Source organism: Hippichthys cyanospilos, chromosome 9 (genome assembly GCF_059441005.1).
Source record: "Hippichthys cyanospilos isolate Australia breed blue-spotted pipefish chromosome 9, RoL_Hcya_1.0, whole genome shotgun sequence".
Taxonomy (NCBI): domain Eukaryota; kingdom Metazoa; phylum Chordata; class Actinopteri; order Syngnathiformes; family Syngnathidae; genus Hippichthys; species Hippichthys cyanospilos.
The window spans coordinates 17,971,874-17,991,234 of NC_142377.1; the positions used below are offsets into that span (position 1 = coordinate 17,971,874).

At 38.9% G+C, this 19,361-nt stretch overlaps 1 protein-coding gene and 1 long non-coding RNA gene across 6 annotated transcripts in view; one reads left to right on the forward strand and one right to left on the reverse strand.

Annotated features, from left to right (window-relative positions):
* Positions 1–15,569, reverse strand: part of LOC148419265 (receptor-type tyrosine-protein phosphatase gamma-like) — a 125,024-nt gene extending 109,455 nt beyond the window's left edge. For both annotated transcript variants that reach the window (XM_088422853.1, XM_088422852.1), the window contains exons 1-2: positions 15,438–15,569; positions 14,073–14,950 (exon numbers count right to left, since the gene is read on the reverse strand). In XM_088422853.1, the coding sequence (XP_088278979.1) occupies positions 14,073–14,160 (88 nt within the window). In that variant the 5' untranslated portion in view covers positions 14,161–14,950; positions 15,438–15,569. The remainder of the gene's footprint in view (positions 1–14,072; positions 14,951–15,437) is intronic.
* Positions 13,645–19,158, forward strand: LOC148419266 (uncharacterized). 4 transcript variants are annotated; one of them, XR_015866555.1, is made up of 3 exons: positions 13,645–13,692; positions 17,678–17,982; positions 18,078–19,158. It is a non-coding gene; the product is annotated as an uncharacterized LOC148419266 (long non-coding RNA). The 4 variants fall into 4 exon arrangements; XR_015866554.1 differs by lacking the exon at positions 13,645–13,692 and adding an exon at positions 13,883–14,214; XR_015866556.1 differs by lacking the exon at positions 13,645–13,692 and adding an exon at positions 13,883–14,214 and having other exon boundaries at positions 18,132–19,158.
* The last annotated feature ends 203 nt before the right edge of the window (positions 19,159–19,361 follow it).

Below are 19,361 nucleotides of genomic sequence, written 5' to 3' on the forward strand. Positions count from 1 at the left end.
TTCTCCCAAAAATGATCAGAAAAATCTGCTTATAAAAAAAAAGAATAAAAAACTTGGCAAACCAATATTGCATAAAATACAAACTATTGTATCTGTTGATCTGATCCATCCAGTTGATCATATCTGAATGAAATCTAATCTGTTAGTGCTATAAATCGTAATGTGCCAGAGGCTTTTTTAGGTCTATGCTTGTGAACTGTTTAGAAGATTAAGGTGAATTTTTCCAAAACAAAAGTAGGCTCCTCTTTTGTCAACATGATTTTCTTTAAATGTACCCTATGCTGGGGTTACACCGCTCTGTATACAGAATACTGATGTGAGATCTCACTAAACTTGATTTAAAAAAAAAAAAAAAAAAAAAACTTTCCTAAAATCACGCAACGTAGTCATAACATTCCCTATACATACAGTTCGCTATTTTATTTTTAAACTAAGCTCCCGGTGGTCGTAAATCTCAGGGGGAACTGCGCCACACCCACCAGCCGGCTACAATACCTTTTTTTAACCATATGCACAGGCTTCTGCTTCTACATGAACTGTATCCATGGGGTGTTCCTCAAAAATCAAATAAAATACAAAAAGAACATATCGGATCTGCTTTAATTGCGACCGCGGTGCAGGAGCGCTTTGCGATTCCATCCGTCAATCAGAGCTGAAGATGATAAAACAGCCAGCTGTGTCTGCTGCAGGGTGACATTTCCCCAAAGACAACAGCCAGGTGTTCGTAGGACTTCGCTTGGGTGTTTTTGCAGGTACAGTATACATTTTGAGGAAAATGCATAAGCAAGTTAAAAATGCCTTTCGCCTCAAACCCAGAAACCGCTTTAGGATGTTTTATGTATTTGTTTTGTTGCTTCTTGGCAGGATGACAGTGAAAGCCAAAAGATCTGAGGATTAACAACTGCGAAGCATCATTTCCAAGTTCATTTTGTATTCTGTAAATACAGCAGCTGTCTGCCGTGACGCCGAAGTGCCGGTTTTGTTTTGTTTTGCTTAAACAAAACAACTGTAAGAAAAAGTGAAACTTGCGGGAAGTTCAATTCATAATGACTCAACCTAATGAGAGTAAAGGTGCACTTTCATCGTTTTTCTACAGCTGCCCAAAATGATCTAATCTATGCAAAGGTTAATATCCAGCTCATCAAATGCAACCGTAAGCCCCAGCGCATCATTTCATGACTGAGTTTGAGGCACACCACTTATGCAAATCATACGTGTGGTGCAAAGGTGTGAAACTCAAGGAGCTAAATCTCATCGACAACATTATGTCTACTGCAAGGCTCTTGCTACATTGATCCGTTCCTTTATTTTGCCGGGAAATCTGTATCAGGTTTTTTTTTTCTTTCTATTAACAAATCTGCTCAATACAAACTGGAAAAATAGTTATAATATTTTTTTTAGATTATTCTTATTGACTTTTAGCTTCAGATTTAATGGATCCAAATCGGTAGCAAAGGTTTATTCGTTTATTTATTTATTTTTTTTTTAATTTGGTTACTGGTTTGGCCTGTAACGTCAGAGAATAGGCAAGAATGTTGATCGTTGTTGACTAAACTAAAAGCAGATTTTTGCAAATGTTTCATCTTGATTCAGCAGAGTGAGTCAGTCTGTTATAGAAAGTACAAAATGAACATTTAAGTCTTGGATGGATTATCAAAATTGTTATTAATCATTTTGAGTATTGATAAGTTGTCGATTAACTGTTGCACCAGCAAAATTAAATACTTGGACAGGTCTGAAAAAATAGGTATTGAAGATCCCTACTTGTGAACGGCATAAATTTAGATTAAAGAAAAATTAGCAGACCCTAAAAAAACAATTCCGCTCAACACAAATGGAATTACAGTGCGGCATTTGGTTGACAACACTTTTATGACTTTTTCTATAGAAATATAAATATTTTTTTTCCCAATGGTGTCTAATATGCTGGAGTATTTACACAATCGTACAATTTCAAAGCAATAACAGCCCACTGCGAGAAAGCAAAACCACAAAGCGGACGGCGCCAAAAAACGACTTCGACCCGGTCATATATACATCGAGGGATCGAGTTCTAATTTCATCGTCCACGACAGGGGAAATTAGACTCATGAACGGGGAACGTCTACTGTCAGGCCGCGGTGAATGTAGCCCGAAAGAACGAAAACAACAATGAGCACAAAGCAAACACATGCTCTGTTGATGCACAACAAGACAATGCAGGAAGAAGGAGCCTGAAGGTTCCATTGTTTCCACTCTCCATGGGGCAACGCTGACTGACAGCTCAGCTGTAAGCAAAGCTGACACGGTATCGCATCACGGCAAGATTGTTTAAGGGGAAAGAGGATGTGGGGACTGAAGGACACAGGACATTTATTGATATGGCCAAGTCCTTGAGTGCAGCACTATATGTCCTTTAGTGACACTGCCTCACAGCCTGGACATTCATCACATTTGTCAAGAAGCGCAGGAAATAAGTGCATTGGATATCCCAGCAGTGTTTTCCCTTTGTTTTAGAGCAAGCCTCGTCCAATCCAGATCAAGCGTGCGCACGCGCGTGGCGCAGTGTCTTTTGTGGCTAGGACAGATGAAATGATTTGGAGTGAAGTGGCAGTGACTCATTTCTAATTGATTAAAAAGCTACAGTGACCAGCAGTCTCTTGGCTAAAACACCGAGTGAGATCCACCACACGGATTGCCTGGGGTTTTCAGCGAGCTAAACAATGTCAGGAATCACGAACAGCTAGTCAATTCGCGCAAAGATTGCATTTATTTTTTTAATTAAACGCTAAGGTCTGATGTGCTACTTTACCGCAGATGGCAAACTCCCCACTTGTGTCCACTGGCCATTTCGGCCATTTGTCACATTAAGCCAGAAATGGTGCACTGCCATGCAAGACAATTTGATTTTGATCAAATCGAGTGGCCTCTGGCACATTTCTCTAATGCCTTTTTCTTTTCTTTTTTTTTTTTTTTTTTTTTATCCATTAAGCCGATGTGCTGTACGGATGGGAATCGAGCAACGCTTCCAATTTGTCCGATCTAACCGGACTTGTGTGCCTCCGAGCTTATCGATTCCTATTATCAACAGCAGCCAGATTTTTCTGACAGTCGCGCAGTGAAATTCACAAACTGCTAAATTTGTGTTTGCACGGTACGAAGATGAAACACAGAAGCAACTCAATATACAATAGCATGTTTCCCAGCATAATGTTTTTTGCATTTGCCCAATGGCAGAGACGACAAGGACATTCCTATAATATTTAATATGATATACATGGTACTTCACACATTTATTAGACCGCCACTCAGTGAAAGGTTTATGTCACAGCTGCCCAAAGTTAACAGCCTTGGTAATTACCAAAATCACATCCTTTGTGTGACTGTATATAGACAAGTAGAAGGATCCAGAAACAATGTGATATTTCTATGCTGAAAAATATATTTTTATTGTAAAGAATAAATGTTGTTTTACAATTAAGCTGAACAAAGGGGAAAGCGCAAGATTATTTTTTAAATTGCTCATTGCCATTGATGGTTATTGATATCAAAAATCCATTTTAACAGGGCTGGCAAAGAATGAGTTAAAATGTTGTAAGGTTATAGTTATTGTAGTGCTGTCAGGAGATTAAAGAACTGAGAAATTATTTAAGATCAGTAATTAATTTAACCAATTAGCCTCATTTAAATCTTACCTAAATTATTCTGAGAAAACTACACACTTAAAAAAAGTGTTTTAATTAATGACTTTGTGTTATTTTGAAAGATCACAAGATTGATATACAACAATATAAAAACTGGCTTCAGTCATTCATTTTCTTCAACTGATACAGTAGTAACCATTTGATTTCTGCTGTATTTGAGGCCAGTCCCTGTTGTCGGTTGCAACCTTTAGTTTTGACCATCAAATGGAATTGTGTCATTTTGTCAAATTGGCAAATAATGAGAAAATATTGACATTAAAATAAAACAACGTCCATCTTGTCCATCACGGACTAGCTAAAACAAGTTGTGTTCTCGGGTTTAGTTTGGCAAAAAGCGTTGACCTTGCTCGCTACATTAGCATCTGGGGCTATTGTTGGCGGTGTGGTTATGTGGCGGGCTAATCTTGAAACGCTTCGATGGTAAGCAAGCGCCTTCTCCATAAAGAATGCATGTTACTCTACCTTCACTGAAGGTGCCATCGGGCTGTTTTTTGTTGTTAAATTTACCACTCAACAGACAGACAATTCTCACATTCTCCTGCATTTTCACATCTTGCTTTTGCCCCTGAACCTGCCCTCCCACCCACAACGGGAGCTTATCAGGTTATGCCAAACACACTGTGTCCACTTCAGGGTGTGATTGACCTTTGTGTTCCAAACCCAACAGCGTGGCCCAAGAAGCCTGATAAATAAAATATCGGCATGCAGAAAAGTTAGAGATTAAAAATTAGATTAACGCAATCATGACATGGCATGTTTGTATAATTTGGGTTAAAAAAATATGGATTAAGTTTAGATCTCCCCACTCTTGATAAAATAATAAATAAATAAATGCTCATTGAAAATAGAAGAGTTATAAAAAAAATTGAATGGTCTCTTCTCTTATTTGAATGGTGTTAAACATGCTTTAAGCACTGTACTGTAAAATACCAGTCAAAGGACCTGGCATAGCGTTTGTGACAGAAAGCAAAAGTGTGTACACATTTTGAGTGGTAACGTTTTTTTTGCCCACACCCACTAATACATAACATCTAGGCTAACCAAGGCAGGCTGGGCAGAGGCAGACGAGGCAGAACTAATCACCAGGCATGTAGCTTCGAACAACATAAACAATGCATGTCCACAACACTAGCCAAAGCATGGAGGAGACTCGAATGTTAAATGAAAAAGACACCAACATCCCGTGGGAAGGGAACGTTTACGTGCGTCGGTAGGTGCTGCTTATTTGATTAGCAAGAACATTTGAAAGCGTTTGATTGGAGGGTGGCGCTAATTTGTTTCAAGTGGCTAAAACATCACATTAATTAAGCTGCAGACAGAGGTCATTGCTCCAGGAAATCTGGTATGCAGTTTTTCTTTTTTAGAGCAAACACAAAGCAGGCATCTAGCTGTTGCACAAGACTGTGCTCAAAACCTGAAATAATAGCGCAGCCAATAAACATGAACGTTGCAAGCCAGCATTATTATAGTTTCTACCATGAGAGACACCCACCATAAGTTTTTTTTTTTCCTTCCATCTAATGGACCAGCTATACGGTCACTGCAAGGAAATAAGCAAACTAAATTATATGCGCCAGTAAAAAGTGCTCAAAGTTGCAATGTTTCTCCCAATTGACCATTTAGCGAGTTGTACAAGCAGCTGGTCAAGAGACACCACACAAAGTGCTGAGTCTAGATGGAGACTTATAGCATATGGTCCTAATGCCACTTTTATCATCATGAGGCAGCAAGATGTGCTGTCCTACATTATACATATTGGACCAATTATCCAGAGAAATTCCAGAAGGAGTTTTTAACCACGCAGCTGCAAACATCACAAATGCATCAAAATTAAACCCTCATGAATGACATTATATTTTTTTACACCCTCAGATTGGTACTGAGTACTAAGATGATCGCTACAACCCTCAGTGACCAGGATAAAATTGCCACGAGTATAATTAAAGGACCTGTTTTTTTGGTATTTTAAACTTAAAAACGATAAAGACCTGATATCATGATATTTTAAATTTCTACAGTGAAATATAGTCGTATAAATGACATTTGACACATTGGCCGTTTTGGTTTTATAGTCCCAATATTTCAAAATAGGATGTGAAATGTCCTGTTTACCGAAGCCGCAACTCTCACCACCTTCATGACGTCATTCAATGCTGGCCAGCAATGAAATGTCAATCAATACATCATCTCTACCGCTTATCTTTACAAGGGTCACAGAAGGTGCCAAAACAGGTGTTTTATGGACATTAAAATGCATAAGTGCTAAGACCAGTATTCATAACAACAGTCCCGCACTCAGATGGATTATTTAGTACCGACGTTGATTTTCCGACCGTCTGCTCCCGAACCTACATTATATTTTCTTCAGTAAAACATTGTAACTAATAAATAAAGTGTTGCTGATCACTTGGCCGACTTATGCTAAATCTCTCTTCCTCAACTTCGGAACTAAAACGAAACTAAAAGGCGGAAGAGGTCGGCACGCGTTTACTCTTGCACAGGTGGTACAAGAGCCTGCTATCATCATCAGCCCGGCCTCTCGCGAGACATGTTTATTTGCTCAGGCGGGCCCGGTGCTGAGATCACAGAATAATCAAGGAATGCTTGGAAATGCATCAGTTCAGGGAATTAACACTTTCAGGGAGTTTATGGTGAGAAATCAACATTGTAACGTGGTCAAAATAATCGAAAAGCTGAACGCCCATAGTATGGCCGCTATAAATGTGTGTATATAAGTGATGAAATCTTACCTTTGAGACATTGGAGATTTAGTTTCTTATAAAATATGATTTTTTTTGGTAATGACATTTCTAACCAGGAAGTGTCCCCTTGTAGACTGAAACCACGCCTCTCAACGTGTGGCTGTGGCGCCCCCTTCATGAAGTTGTTGTAAAGCGTACCGGCCAAGAAAAAAAATGAAGAAAAAAGCTAACATAACCTTGGGGTATGTAAACATATGTGTGTGACTGTGATTTTACACCATCCAAAAACTCAAAAGTAGATTTAAACAGTACTTCACATAGAGAAACAAGAAGTTAGTAGAAGAAAAAAAAATACTCCATTTTGGAGCAGTCTTCCAACATACATGGTTCATACTTGGTTCTTTTCTATACGACAAAACCAATGGTTACCTAGAAGCACAGCCGAGTGCAATTGTGCGAAAGGTGCCAACTTTTGTTCAAATCCAAATCTTGTATTGGCAAAGGTTCGCCATTAGGATCTCTATGAAATTGTGACGATCAGAAAGGTCTGGTGGTTGTTCGTCCATGTGCTCCCAAACACACACAGACATTTCTACAGTAAAACATTGCAACTAATTAATAAAACGTTGATGTTTACTTGGCCAACTCAGTGCAAAATCTCCAGAATCAAAACCCATGTCGGGGCCGGAATTAGCAAGAATCTTCAGTAATGGATCAAATAAATAAAATAACACTTTGGAGCTGTTCAGGGTGAGTAATTAACAACATAACACAGTGAAATCCTCAAAAAAAAGTTGCATTTCTACGATAGGGGCCCTTTAAATGAACTGAGACAATGTGCCAAAATAAGTGCAGATAAATTGTGTCATTAACGCTAACCAGCACAATCGTGATGATTTTACTGCGATTTTCTTTGTTCTCTCACGTTCTGTGTTTAATCTGTGAAAATGTGTCAGAATGTGTCTTCATTTGTTGCCAGAACTGTCTTTCAAAGCGTACTCGTTCTCCACACCACACCTCGCCCACTCGCTTTGTTGTGAAGAGAAGTATGCCTTACTTGAGATAGTAATGACAAGAACAAATTACCAATGGTCATCCATGTAAGATTTGCCAACTTGGCCAAAAGGAGGGAATGTACTGTAATCACTCTGGGCCCACCGCAGCAGAACTGTGGAGTGCTTGCAAAAAATCATGGATCTCTTCATGTGTGCTTGAATGATTCACTCCTCTGCTTCCACTTTGATATTGTGAAAAATAAAAATACATTTTGTTTGAGGTTGGAGTTTCTTCTTTTTTTTATCAATTTTATTCCTCACAGTCATCTGTTGCTGCAAGCACTCCTCAAGCCAAAACACGTTATTAGTAGATAATCGATGTTATGCTCTTTAAGTCATTGTGGCTTACTGAAGGTGAGTAGTCTATAGTAAACTATTTCAGACTTATCATTTCATAAATGTCTAGCTAAATGTACACTCATGTATTAAACACTTTTTTTTTTCTTGCTACTAAAGAAAATCTGAAAGGAGACAGCCTGTCACAATACGCTGACTGCAAGAGACTATGAATAAGAAAAAACACCGTCATAATTGAGACTTTTTGATCGACTATAGAGTAATAATACATTTTAATTAATCTTGAATATTATGAATTCGTAATGCACCTGTGTCACATTTAGTGGGCCAACACGACCAAGTTGAGATGTCCTCTCTTGTCTAATAATCATTTTAATCTTCTTCACATCAAAAATAGGCATAGGCCAGTATCAGATTTTTGAGGTATAACTATGAACAAAAATACTGCAGACTCACAAAATTGAAGTGTGAGGAATTAAAAGTTTTTATTTTTTTATTGCTCGCGATCCAAAGGTGTCCACATGAAAAGAAATGACAAAAAAATTCTCTAAAGCAATTTATTATGACCTTAATTTGTTTATCTTTTTTTTTTTAAATCTCTCTTCAACCCCAATTGATATCTTCAAATTTGTTAAAAAGTGACAGTTAATGTTTTAAATGTGATATCTGGAAATATATTGTCACACTTCATAAAAATGTTTACCACATCCTTCCTCAGCCAAGATGCAGGGCATGAAAAATCCCCCAAAAGAGGCACAAATGGTCAAAAATGTTCAAATGAGACAAATCCGACTGTGGGTTCTTATCCGCCAGTTTATTTTTCTGATGTAAAGTTGAAAGATGTATTCACACAAAAATTAAAAAGGATCGGAGCATGGAACACGGCAAAGAAACGAGCAATGGAATCTGACGTAACAGCTGCTACCTGCAGGCAAGGTAAGAAGATATGGGATTAATGGAGCCATTAACATTGATTAAATCTCGATGTTAAATAGCGCAACTTAAGTGGCTAGCAACTAAAGTGAAGAATAGCCTTTGATTGACAGATAAAACTGAGTGCATACCATTACCTCGGTGACAAGCTTTCAGAGTATTCCAGAGCGATAAAACAGTGAAAAGACTGAGAGACGGCTAGCTAAATATATTCTCCATTTAGGATATTCTCACTTCAAACCCTTAAAAAACGCTGGCGATGAATACAAAAGCCTCGTGCACGACGCTAGCCGAGTACCATTTCGTGAACAGAGAACTGGATTTTTCGACCGGCGACCTTTCCTTCGTCCGGCAGTCGGCCTTTCTGCCGCGTGTCAGAGGTCCACTGAGGTATGCAATATGAAATAAGTCTGCTGTGTTCACAGCTTGTAAGGGGACAAGTCAATAAAACGGCAGGCTGAGGGCAGGGAAGCAGGGAACTCGGGAGCATTGGGGGCTGAGAGGGTTGCGATTAAGACAGAGGCATTCTTCTGTTGCATCACCGCTACTGATATGGAGGATAATTGGTGCCACACACCAGTAGCAACAACATCAATCTGGGATAGAACTGCATTTAACGTTCTAGCAATGCTATCAACAGTGAAGGATGACATTTGGGGATTTTAATTATATGGCTGAATAATAAATTGAGGGGGTAGCACTAATTTCAGGCTATTCCAGCTCACTAGAAGTACAATCATTCACTTATGTCCTCACTGTGTTGCGAGATGAAACAGAATACGCATGTTTGGCTCTCGGCTTTTGATTAAGTGGCAATGCGGGCAAGCTGATGGATTGTGTTTGGGGGGGCGCTCCGAAAAAGTTACATAAAAAACAATTCTCACCCAATTGTCACACTCACAGAGCTTAGTGGCCTATTTTTAAGCAATCGTGTTATTTGTTTGGAATGAGAGTGGACAAAAGGTAGCCTTAATGGAGTCTTTTAAGAAATTGACGCTTAATTTTAATTTGCTAAGCTGGTGTGCGCATCAGAATTCCACTGATATAAACTATGAAAAAATGACGAATGTGTGTCGTCATGTGGGAACTCTGTTCAGTGAACATCTCAACAAGTTGAAAAACTTTTTTGAGTTGCAGGGGGATTCAGTCCTACTTATATATTTAACTAATAATGTTGCAATGACAATTGTACATTGTAAATATACTGTAACAAATAAATTCCCTCATATTGGTCATATATTGGTCCAACTGGATGCATATTGCTACAACCTGAATCGTTTAGTTTGTAGCTGATACAAACTCAAAATAGTGACTGCACTTGCAAGCCCTACTTGCATTTTGAAAACACTCAGACAATGTTGATTTAAACAGTCGTTCAATTATATGTAAATACATGATAAGTCAACAATGTTGTTGTCAACATGCTGAGAAAATATGCCCACACAGCTAGTAAAAATTGTAGATGTGAATGCAGGGCTCATTATCAATGATGATACGTAAACCCATTTTACCTCAGAACATACATAAAGTTGTCATCAAATCCGGGTACGGTCAAATCTGTAATCCATTTGATTCTCTAAAATAAACCTTTAAACGTGTACATCTCCAAGGTCTGCTAACCGCTAAATCCGACTTCTCCACAGAAATATTGTTATAAAAGGATAAGCATAACATTTTCCATAACAACATTTTGTGTAAAATTGTAAACACGATGGGAAGTAACACCGAGACTCTACGGTAGCCCGTTACAATGGCGCTGACATCCTGAGACATCAGTGAATAGCCGAGTGGCAAGATTGACTCTTTCCTTATTTCTCAGCAACAGCAAAATAGCTTAAGCGACAACAAATAAACTTCACCAACAAAGAAAAAAATGTATGTCACGTTGTGAGCTGCACTCAGAAATCATACGCAGTACTCGGTCGCAGCATTTAGAAGTCTATCACTCATGAACTTTTAACTTCTCTTATGACTACTACAGCTAAAGGAAAAGGTGATTAAAAAAAAAAAAGTACATATATATATATATATATATATATATATATATATATATATATATATATATATATATATATATATATATATATATATATATGTGATGGTGACAGTTTGACCCTGTCCAATACTAGTATTAGACCTAAGGTCACTTTGTAAGCGACCATTATAATTTTTTCAAATTGTCCAAACAGTTTTTTTTTTTTTTTTTCTGAAATAGTAGCTCATAAGTACATTAGTTAAATTAACGATATTTCCCTCATGGTAAACGTGCCCTGACTGTAAGCAAACTAAATTAATTAGAGAACTACCCTTTGTATTTATAAATAAAGCCTGTTTAAAATGTAGTACAAGAATGGTTTGAATGTGAACAGTAGCAGATAGAAATCAAAAAAGAGTATGCAAGTGTTTTGGGGGAAAATGGACCAGCAACAGTGATCAGAGGCTTGTAAAGTTGGGAAAAATAAATGAGCGCAGTTTAGGCCACACAGTGACAACACCAACAAATAATTACACTCTCTGAATTATGTTCCAACTGGAAAATGTTTGGCTGTTGGAATGCATCACTGCTGCTTTTAACTTGCAAATAAATATTGGGGATTAGACTATGGGAGAACAAATTTGCTGGTAATGACCGACAACCACTGCCAGTTGGTTTTCTTTTCTATTATTTTTCCTGATTTGATGGTTGTTGTTATCCAAATACACAAAATGTTGTTTAACTGCTAAGGAACATCAGAGCAAAAACGAACACTTTCTAAATCTGCCAGATTTATGACCTCTGATCAAAACTGGACTCGGCTGCCCATTATGATAATACGTGTACAAATGTTGTTGCAGCGTTGATCAAATGCTGTTTTTTTTTTTTTTTTTTTTACAAACTGTGCCAACATTACAAATTTTCTCTGTTATTGAGAATCTTCAGGCATACAAATTAGACACCCATATGGGGTAAAATTTAAACAAATCACAATGTCACATTGCTGCACATGGGTGGGGAAACTGCAGCCGATGGGTTGAGGATTTAATCCCTCCCACCATTCAATTGCAGAAACAATGGTGCACAAAAAACAAAACAAAACAAAACAATCAATGACAATCATTTGTTCAATTGTTGCATCAGAGATTTTTTGAAATATATATGAATTCAATAGCCAAATACAACATTTTATAACATCAGTATCAGTATGTAGTATAAATAAAAGTCCTTCAAGTGACATTCAAGTATGCCTGCCAATAAGGTACCAGTTTTAGGGTGTGAGTTTTAAAAACAAGTTTGTCTTTTTTTTTTTTTTTGTAGAGCCTGTTTTAATCGACTGTAGTGTCTTAGTCTGGACACTAGAGGCACTGTGTAAATGATGTGCAATAATGAAATAAAGAATAAAGGACACATAGTTGTGCAACAATTAACTGAATACTAATCAATCACAATGTTAATCAAAAAAAAAAAATTACAATCAAGTGATCATTTAGAGACCTAAAAAAATGACCAAATACTAAGAATTTCAGGTTCTTCTCGGGAAAAATTCCCAGATTTATTTAGTCTTCTATGAAAACCGACTGATTAGCATTGTGTTGAATTAGAACAAACATTTACTTTTCCTTTGGAAAACAATTACTAATATTTTATTTGTTTTTAATGATGGCCCAAGGAAGGCATAAAAAAGTTAGTGTTTTTTTTTTAAATGTCAAGTCAAAAACAAAAAAAACTGCGACAAAAGGATGGAAAACTACTTTTAATAATCAAGTCAATCCATTACTCAAAAAAAAAAAAAAAAATCGACAGATTAACTGATGAAAGAAATCCATAGTTGCAGGCCTTAGTAGATACTTGCATCCAGATACCACGTGTTAGTTCTGTGTGGAACACCAGAAATCGAATGAATTCGAAATAAATACAAGGCTGATTGTTGAGAATACCGCACCGACCGGCTCGTGGCCTTGATAATCGATACCTCCAACGCACTTCTACAGCTGGTGGTGGCTGCCCCCTCCCACAAGAAGTATGCATTTTAATTAAGCAGAGGAAAAACTACAGAATATTTTCAATAGCAGAGGAAGAAATACAAAATAAATAAAGAAACGATGGAGGGTAAAACCATACAGTTAACATTTTAGTATAATACTATGGTTTATTTCATTATATCACACAACTCTACCCCGATTCGATCTCGACTGAATCACAGGGCACAGATCTTTCCACACCATCCCTGAGTGGAAATTGAACCCGTGCTGCCTGCACAGACATCAACTGAGTCAACAGCTAAACCGTCAAAAAGAGATCCTGACAAAATCTGTCAAAAAAAAAAAAAAAAAGCCAAGATTAATGGACACTGTCTTGAGAAATATTTAATAACGATAGTGCAGAACTGGAACATCAAAGAGTGGGACCTAAACCTTTGCAGCCTTCATCTGAGTGAACCGCTGCATCGTCAGTGACCCTGATGTTAGACATAATCTAACATCCAAATCAGATCTGTCAAAATGAAAAAACAGCAAAAGACAATACCGCTGTTTTGAGGGACACTGTCAGAAAAATGTTTCTTATATTATTGCATACTGGAACCGCAGCTAGTGTATTGAATTAGTTTTTTTACACAATTCAATTGATGATCAATGAATACAAGAGAATATCACAAAGCAATGTGCATTTGCACACTTGCCTCAAGCTACTGATCAAGGAAAAAACTATATTTCCATATATTTCTGATTGATGCTGTCATAGAACTATTTTTCCTGCAATGCTCAATTCATGTCATACTGATTGCTACACAAAATTGGCATCCTAACACAGCTCCAAAGTGTACCTAATAAACTGCCCTGTGGGTGTTCATATGAGTCTTATACTGCCTCCTCGTTGAGGAGCATGGGGGGGGGGGGGGGGGGGGGGGGGGTCCTCGCCCTCATCATGACAAGTAGCATGACATACATACGAACGCACAAAAAACAGTTTTAATCAAAGTTCAGTTCAAAGAAACGAAACGACGATGGGGTAGCTGTCGCAAAAGTGGCGCCTACAACACAAAGGTACGTCTTGCATCCATACCAGCACTTTGGCAATTTGTGAAACGTCAAAGGGTGCTCGAAGGACGTTGCAAAAAGTTAAAAAAAAAAATACAATAAAAAAAAGTGTTGCATTTAAAACGTTAGTGTGACGTATATTTTGCGCCATGGTGCAGCTGAATGATGAACGTGCAGACTAAATAGCAAACGAGCTTCAGGACGTTTTGTTCATCATCATCATCATCATCGCCTTTTTGAAGACGTTTAATGTCGACATGACAATACTCGCGTGCAGCGATATGATTAGAGAAGCAAACATCAATTCGAGACACATCGATCTCTAGTCGGGGTTTGCAAAAAATGAGAGCTAGCCTGTGTGCCGCAAAGTAAGCGCCGCTACTTACCAGGATGACAGTCGCCGTGTTCGGGCAAGGTTAGAAGAAGCAGAACGGATAAAATCCACCAGCGATTCGGTTCCCGTCTCCTCTGCATGTTAGACTACTCATGGAGAGCAATGAAGAGGCGATGGGTAACAAAAGTTTCTGTGTATGTGTGTGTTTTTTTTAAGTCTTTTAGCTTGTTATAGGAAAAGAGGGGGAGAAAATCCCACGCGTGCGAGCGAAGCCTTTCCCCTCAAAATGAAGTTGGCCACGCAAGCATCAAAAAGAAAATGTCTTGTATTCCCCCTTTAGAAAATAGTCCGGGTTGGTCCAAGCCGGGGCTCCTTGAGCTTCGAGGAATGACACGCCACGGCTGTGTGCAAACACTTCCAAGCAGGGTTTCTTGTGACTCCACCGCGGGCTTCCGCGGAGCCACATTCCCGGAGAGTAGAAGGGGGTCAGGCGGCGATCAATGGCTGTCTTTAACTACACACAAGAAGGAGAGGAGAGGGGGAGCAAAGTGGTCCGATAATATCGATTCGAAGTGGCGATCACTCGTCGTTTATCCGTGACTGGGAAACGACGCACAATGCGAAGAAAAACTGCAGCTGGATTTGTCCCATTCTTCCATCCAGGAAGTGGACTAACGGTCACGCATGCATGCATGCATTGGGTATCAGGCGGCTGCTGGTCCCATCCTGGCCGACAGGCTGCCTGTGCGCGGGGCGGAGGAACCGCGGGGAGGCGGTGCTCGGATTTGTTGAATGCAACCGGAGAGAGGAGAGAGGAAAGAGGCGGGGGAGAGCTAAGACGCTGGTTTGTTTCTGCAAGCAGTGGCGGTCCGAGCTTGAAAGGCAGCCCGTGGGGTCATTCCTTTTGCGCTCTCCATCCCATAAACAAAACTGATGGGAAAAAAAAAAAAAAAAAACAGGAGTTGACCTTCATTTTCATCAGACATTGAATTGGAATAAATGTGAAGAAACGGCAACGAAATCTGCATTAGCTAAACATGTGATGACTTTTGGCTCATTCGAGAAATGTTAATCATTTACTGCAGCGGTGTCCATAAACTAGGGCCTGAGAGCCTTTTAGCGGCCCGCGATATGTCCTGAAATTATATTTTGAAATGCCCACCAATGCAATGCAAAAAAAAAAAAAAAAAGTGAAAAGGTTTGAAAAACTGTCAGAAATTGTGTACAGTAGTTGACGCCACCCCCTTTAAAGGACCTATACCACGTTTTTTTTTCAACCCTAACCCAATTTCCAGTTAAATGTGTGCATGTACATGACATTTGGCACATTGGTGATTTAATTTCTTATTAAATATTAGTTTCATGGAGATGACATTTGTAACCAGTGAAACATCTTGAAGGCAGCTGTGCTTCTTACCGAGTGGCTGCCACGCCTCCTTTATGGTGTCACTGAATACCAGCGGCCACGAAACATCCGTCCAGCCATCATCTTGGCCGCTTATTCTCACGGGGGGTCGCTGAGTGAATGGAGCCAAAATCAGTCATTTTACTGAAATAAAAATGAAAAACAATCTTTATAGATTGCACTCACTGACAAGCGTACTTTCTACCAAATCGGTCCCAGTGGGAACCCAGTTTTCATAAAAGTTCCACCCACTCATGGCTGACACTGAATGTCCGACTGTGTGCTCCCAAGTACACATTTTCACCTCTTTGGCATTTTCTACACTCAAATGTAATAATAATAGAATGTTACTGTTTCCTTGGCTGATTGTGCAAATATTCTCCTCAACTCCGGAAACATGGATAAGGTTGGCATGTTTTAACTATTTCACGGACAGTACAGGGTAGGTGCGTGAAGATATGTCATATGGCTATGTGTTAAAAAAAATGAATGAATGTCAGCTTGACATCAAAATGTGTTGAATCAGAACAGACAATTTATTGGAGTCAGCCATCTTTGTTTATGTTTGCCTCAAACACTTTGGGTTTGGAACGAGCACAATCTTGAAACTGATTTCCCACCTTCCTTGAATGTAGCATAGGTCCACAGCAGGTGGCAAAATGGTTCCCCCCGAGTGTCTACATTTAAATAAAACATGTTTTTCATCAAATTCATTGATTAATGAACTAAAAAAAATCAAATATCTCATTTGCTAATTAAAGTCACGGTTGGTTGCAGCCCAAGTTGAGGCTTGACTTGAGGCCATTTTTATTGACATATGCAAATTGTGCCCACCAGGCTATTCAAATTACTAACAAATTGTAGAACAAGGAGTGGCACGAACCAGTATTACATTTTCTCAAATAACCATCAATTAGACTGCTAAATTGCTCCTGTGTGCAAATCCACTAACGACAAATGATGCCTCCTTTGCCAAAATATGTACCACCTGTAAATATACCAGTTAATAGACAATAACTTAACTTTTGCTAACCAAAACAGCAGCACTGAGACATGTTAGGTTGCCCTAGCACACATAGATGAAAACATCTGTCTTGACTAGTATTCTCTAGTGACACTATATCTCCAAAAACCAAAGATGTTCTAGTAGGCCTTTTTTGACATTTTCTTGCTAGACAGATTTCATGGGGTTCAATCCAAACCCTATAAGGCCTTTTTTTTTTTTTTTTAATAACATATGCAAGTCACACCCACACAGCTGTTTGAATTTCAAATAAGAACACACTAAATAAGTCTCAATGATATATCACAAATGGTGGTCGTCCATCTAATTGTCAGCATGCCCCAATTTGTTGCCAGGTGCGCCATAAAGGTCTCCCTCAAATAGATGCTCCCCTTTTCCCCACTAGGAAAAAAAAGCAGTATGCATGATTACGCATTGAATGAATGTATTGTTTTATTCGGGAACTACAACCTCTTTGGTTGACCAAATCTGCATGTTTTGGGTTTTTTTTTTTTTTTATAGATCAAAATTATACCCGCTTTTATGCAGTTCAGGTTTTGAAATCATCGCCATCGTGTGAGGGTTTGTGAGGGTTTATTGAACACTAAAATTGCCTATGCTGTTAAAAAAAAAGTGTCCTATTTGGTGGAAAACAAAAATGATAGGATAGAAAAATGTAAACACTTTAATGTTCATCGTATCCATTTGGCACACTAACGTTTGAATTTTTTAGATTTGAGTCATGTGCTCGGAAGTGAAGTTCACCTCATCAATCCTCATTTCATCAACCTTGGTGTGCATTTGTGTGTGTGTGTGTGTGTGTGGGGGGGGGGGGGGGTGCAGCAAAATGTGGTTTATTGTGAACTACTCAAAATAATCAAGCAACTTGAAGAAAAAAAAATAAAAGGGACACAAATACGTTATTGTTTGGTTTATTAAAAACTAAAAATGTTGGTATTTTATTTGTTTACATTTACTTTTCCCCAATAGCCGGAAGGTCCAAGGATTTGTTTGTTTTTTTTTCAATGATAATTTCTTAGTCGGGGCATTAAAGCGTTAACATACAAACTAAGTATTTTTACGGCGACATGTTTGTTTGCACAACAAAGCAAGTTAGTGGCCGAGTTCTATCTTTCGGCTGATTTTCACGCTATCAAAAGTTAAAATATTTAGTTGATTTGCTCAAGTTAAAACGTCTGTCGACTTCATCCAAAAAATGTATCGTTCAATATTTGGTTTCTTTCTATAGGCATGCAACGTGCCTCGGCAGTGCCAACCAGTCCAGACAGAGACGTAGTCCCCCGTTGGCTCCAGCGGGGCACGCACCCCATTGGCCCCAATGCAAAGTCCAGAAATCAAGCCTCCACTATTTAGTCACTTCCTCTCAGGTCCTATTATGCAAATGAGTCTCCTGTGGCCGCACACTAATGCCCCTTTGCCTCCTGCTGGCAGAACTGTGAATGGAATACGTTAGCAGTAATCATCACCTACACTCATCACGTGTGAGGGCGGACTGATTGGAGGATTGTGCGCGCACCAGAGTCCGTCCCTCAGGTAAGTGTGTAGTCGGCGGCGGTGTTCTTTGCAAAGCTATCCAGCTGGACATTTAATTTGAGGAATTTGATTAAATTTCTCATTTAATTATCCAGTTCTCTGCAGGGCTATTGAGGACTGTCACAAGGGCCCTTTGCTTTTTAATGCAGGCCATCTGCTTCCTCTCCAGAATGGGCTACCTTTTCCAAAGTGCCCGTCGCCTCCTGGGCATCCTCTCAGGATCCTCCAGCCTCGCGGCGCCTCTGAGCACCAAGCACTACGGCGTGCTTGACAATACTACAAACCTGTATCTGACTGATCAAGTGCAATTAACCCCAACCGCTCTTTCTCAGCGCTTTGAGCCCGACGGGACGGATGACCGATTCCTAACTTCTAAACGGTCTTTTTTCTTCACCGAGCCAAATTCAGCACCGCGTTAAGTGGATGGAAGTAGCTGCGAAGCACTGACCTCAGGCATATTAAGTCTTCCCGCATCACAAAATACTGTAATGTAAAACCGCTGACCTGTATATGCCATGAAAATCCTAGTGTTAAATTTTTGCTTCGTGACCTTTTTTTTTTTTTTTCTTGCGACGATGTCTCCCATGACCCTGGAAAGAATAAGCAGGGCAGACAATAGATGTGGTATGCTTTGGATCATAAGCTGTGCCTTCCTTTTTCTGTACTTTTCTCTTGCCGTCTTTCTAATACAAGGTGACATTGGTTTCATCAGCCCAAAGAATCTAATTCGAATGACGCTTTCTGGAAAAGTTTCATCTGAATTTCCTGTTCTTCAATGTCACCATTGATTGTAAACCTTCACGAGCTAACACTGAAAATTGGCAGGTTTTATAAATGACTTCCAAAGGTGATAGTTTCATTTTTACAACCTCTGTCTGACAGTTGCGATGATTTGTTTGAATTGCCTAGATGGCTGAGTAACTAAAAAGAGCGAAAAGCAACTGAAGGGGAAAAAAAGAGAATAAAATAAAACAACTTTATGGATGTAAATGATTTTAAAAAGACACCAAAATGCCACATTCCCTGCAGTAAAATAAAGTGGTGCTTGGCCCAATTACTTGTGCGCATCAGTTACATTACCCTGAATTGACAACTACCGTTTTCCTTTTTTTTTTTGAAAAATACTTTGAAAAAAATAGATGTTGTTTATGACAGGACAGCTCTGTGGAGGACATGGCTTGTTTTACAGCCAGACATCTTGGGAATCAAGCTTATAGTCCAGTGCAGATGTCACATGGCTAATCTATAACAAAAGCATCTTTTTTTTGCTCAAGTTCTGCAGCACCACCAGTGTGGCTTGTTGTCTGCAGTTTTATAGTACATAAACAATTATTAAATACTTTCTTTGCAGTGCACTAAGTAATGAGATGGTATATAAA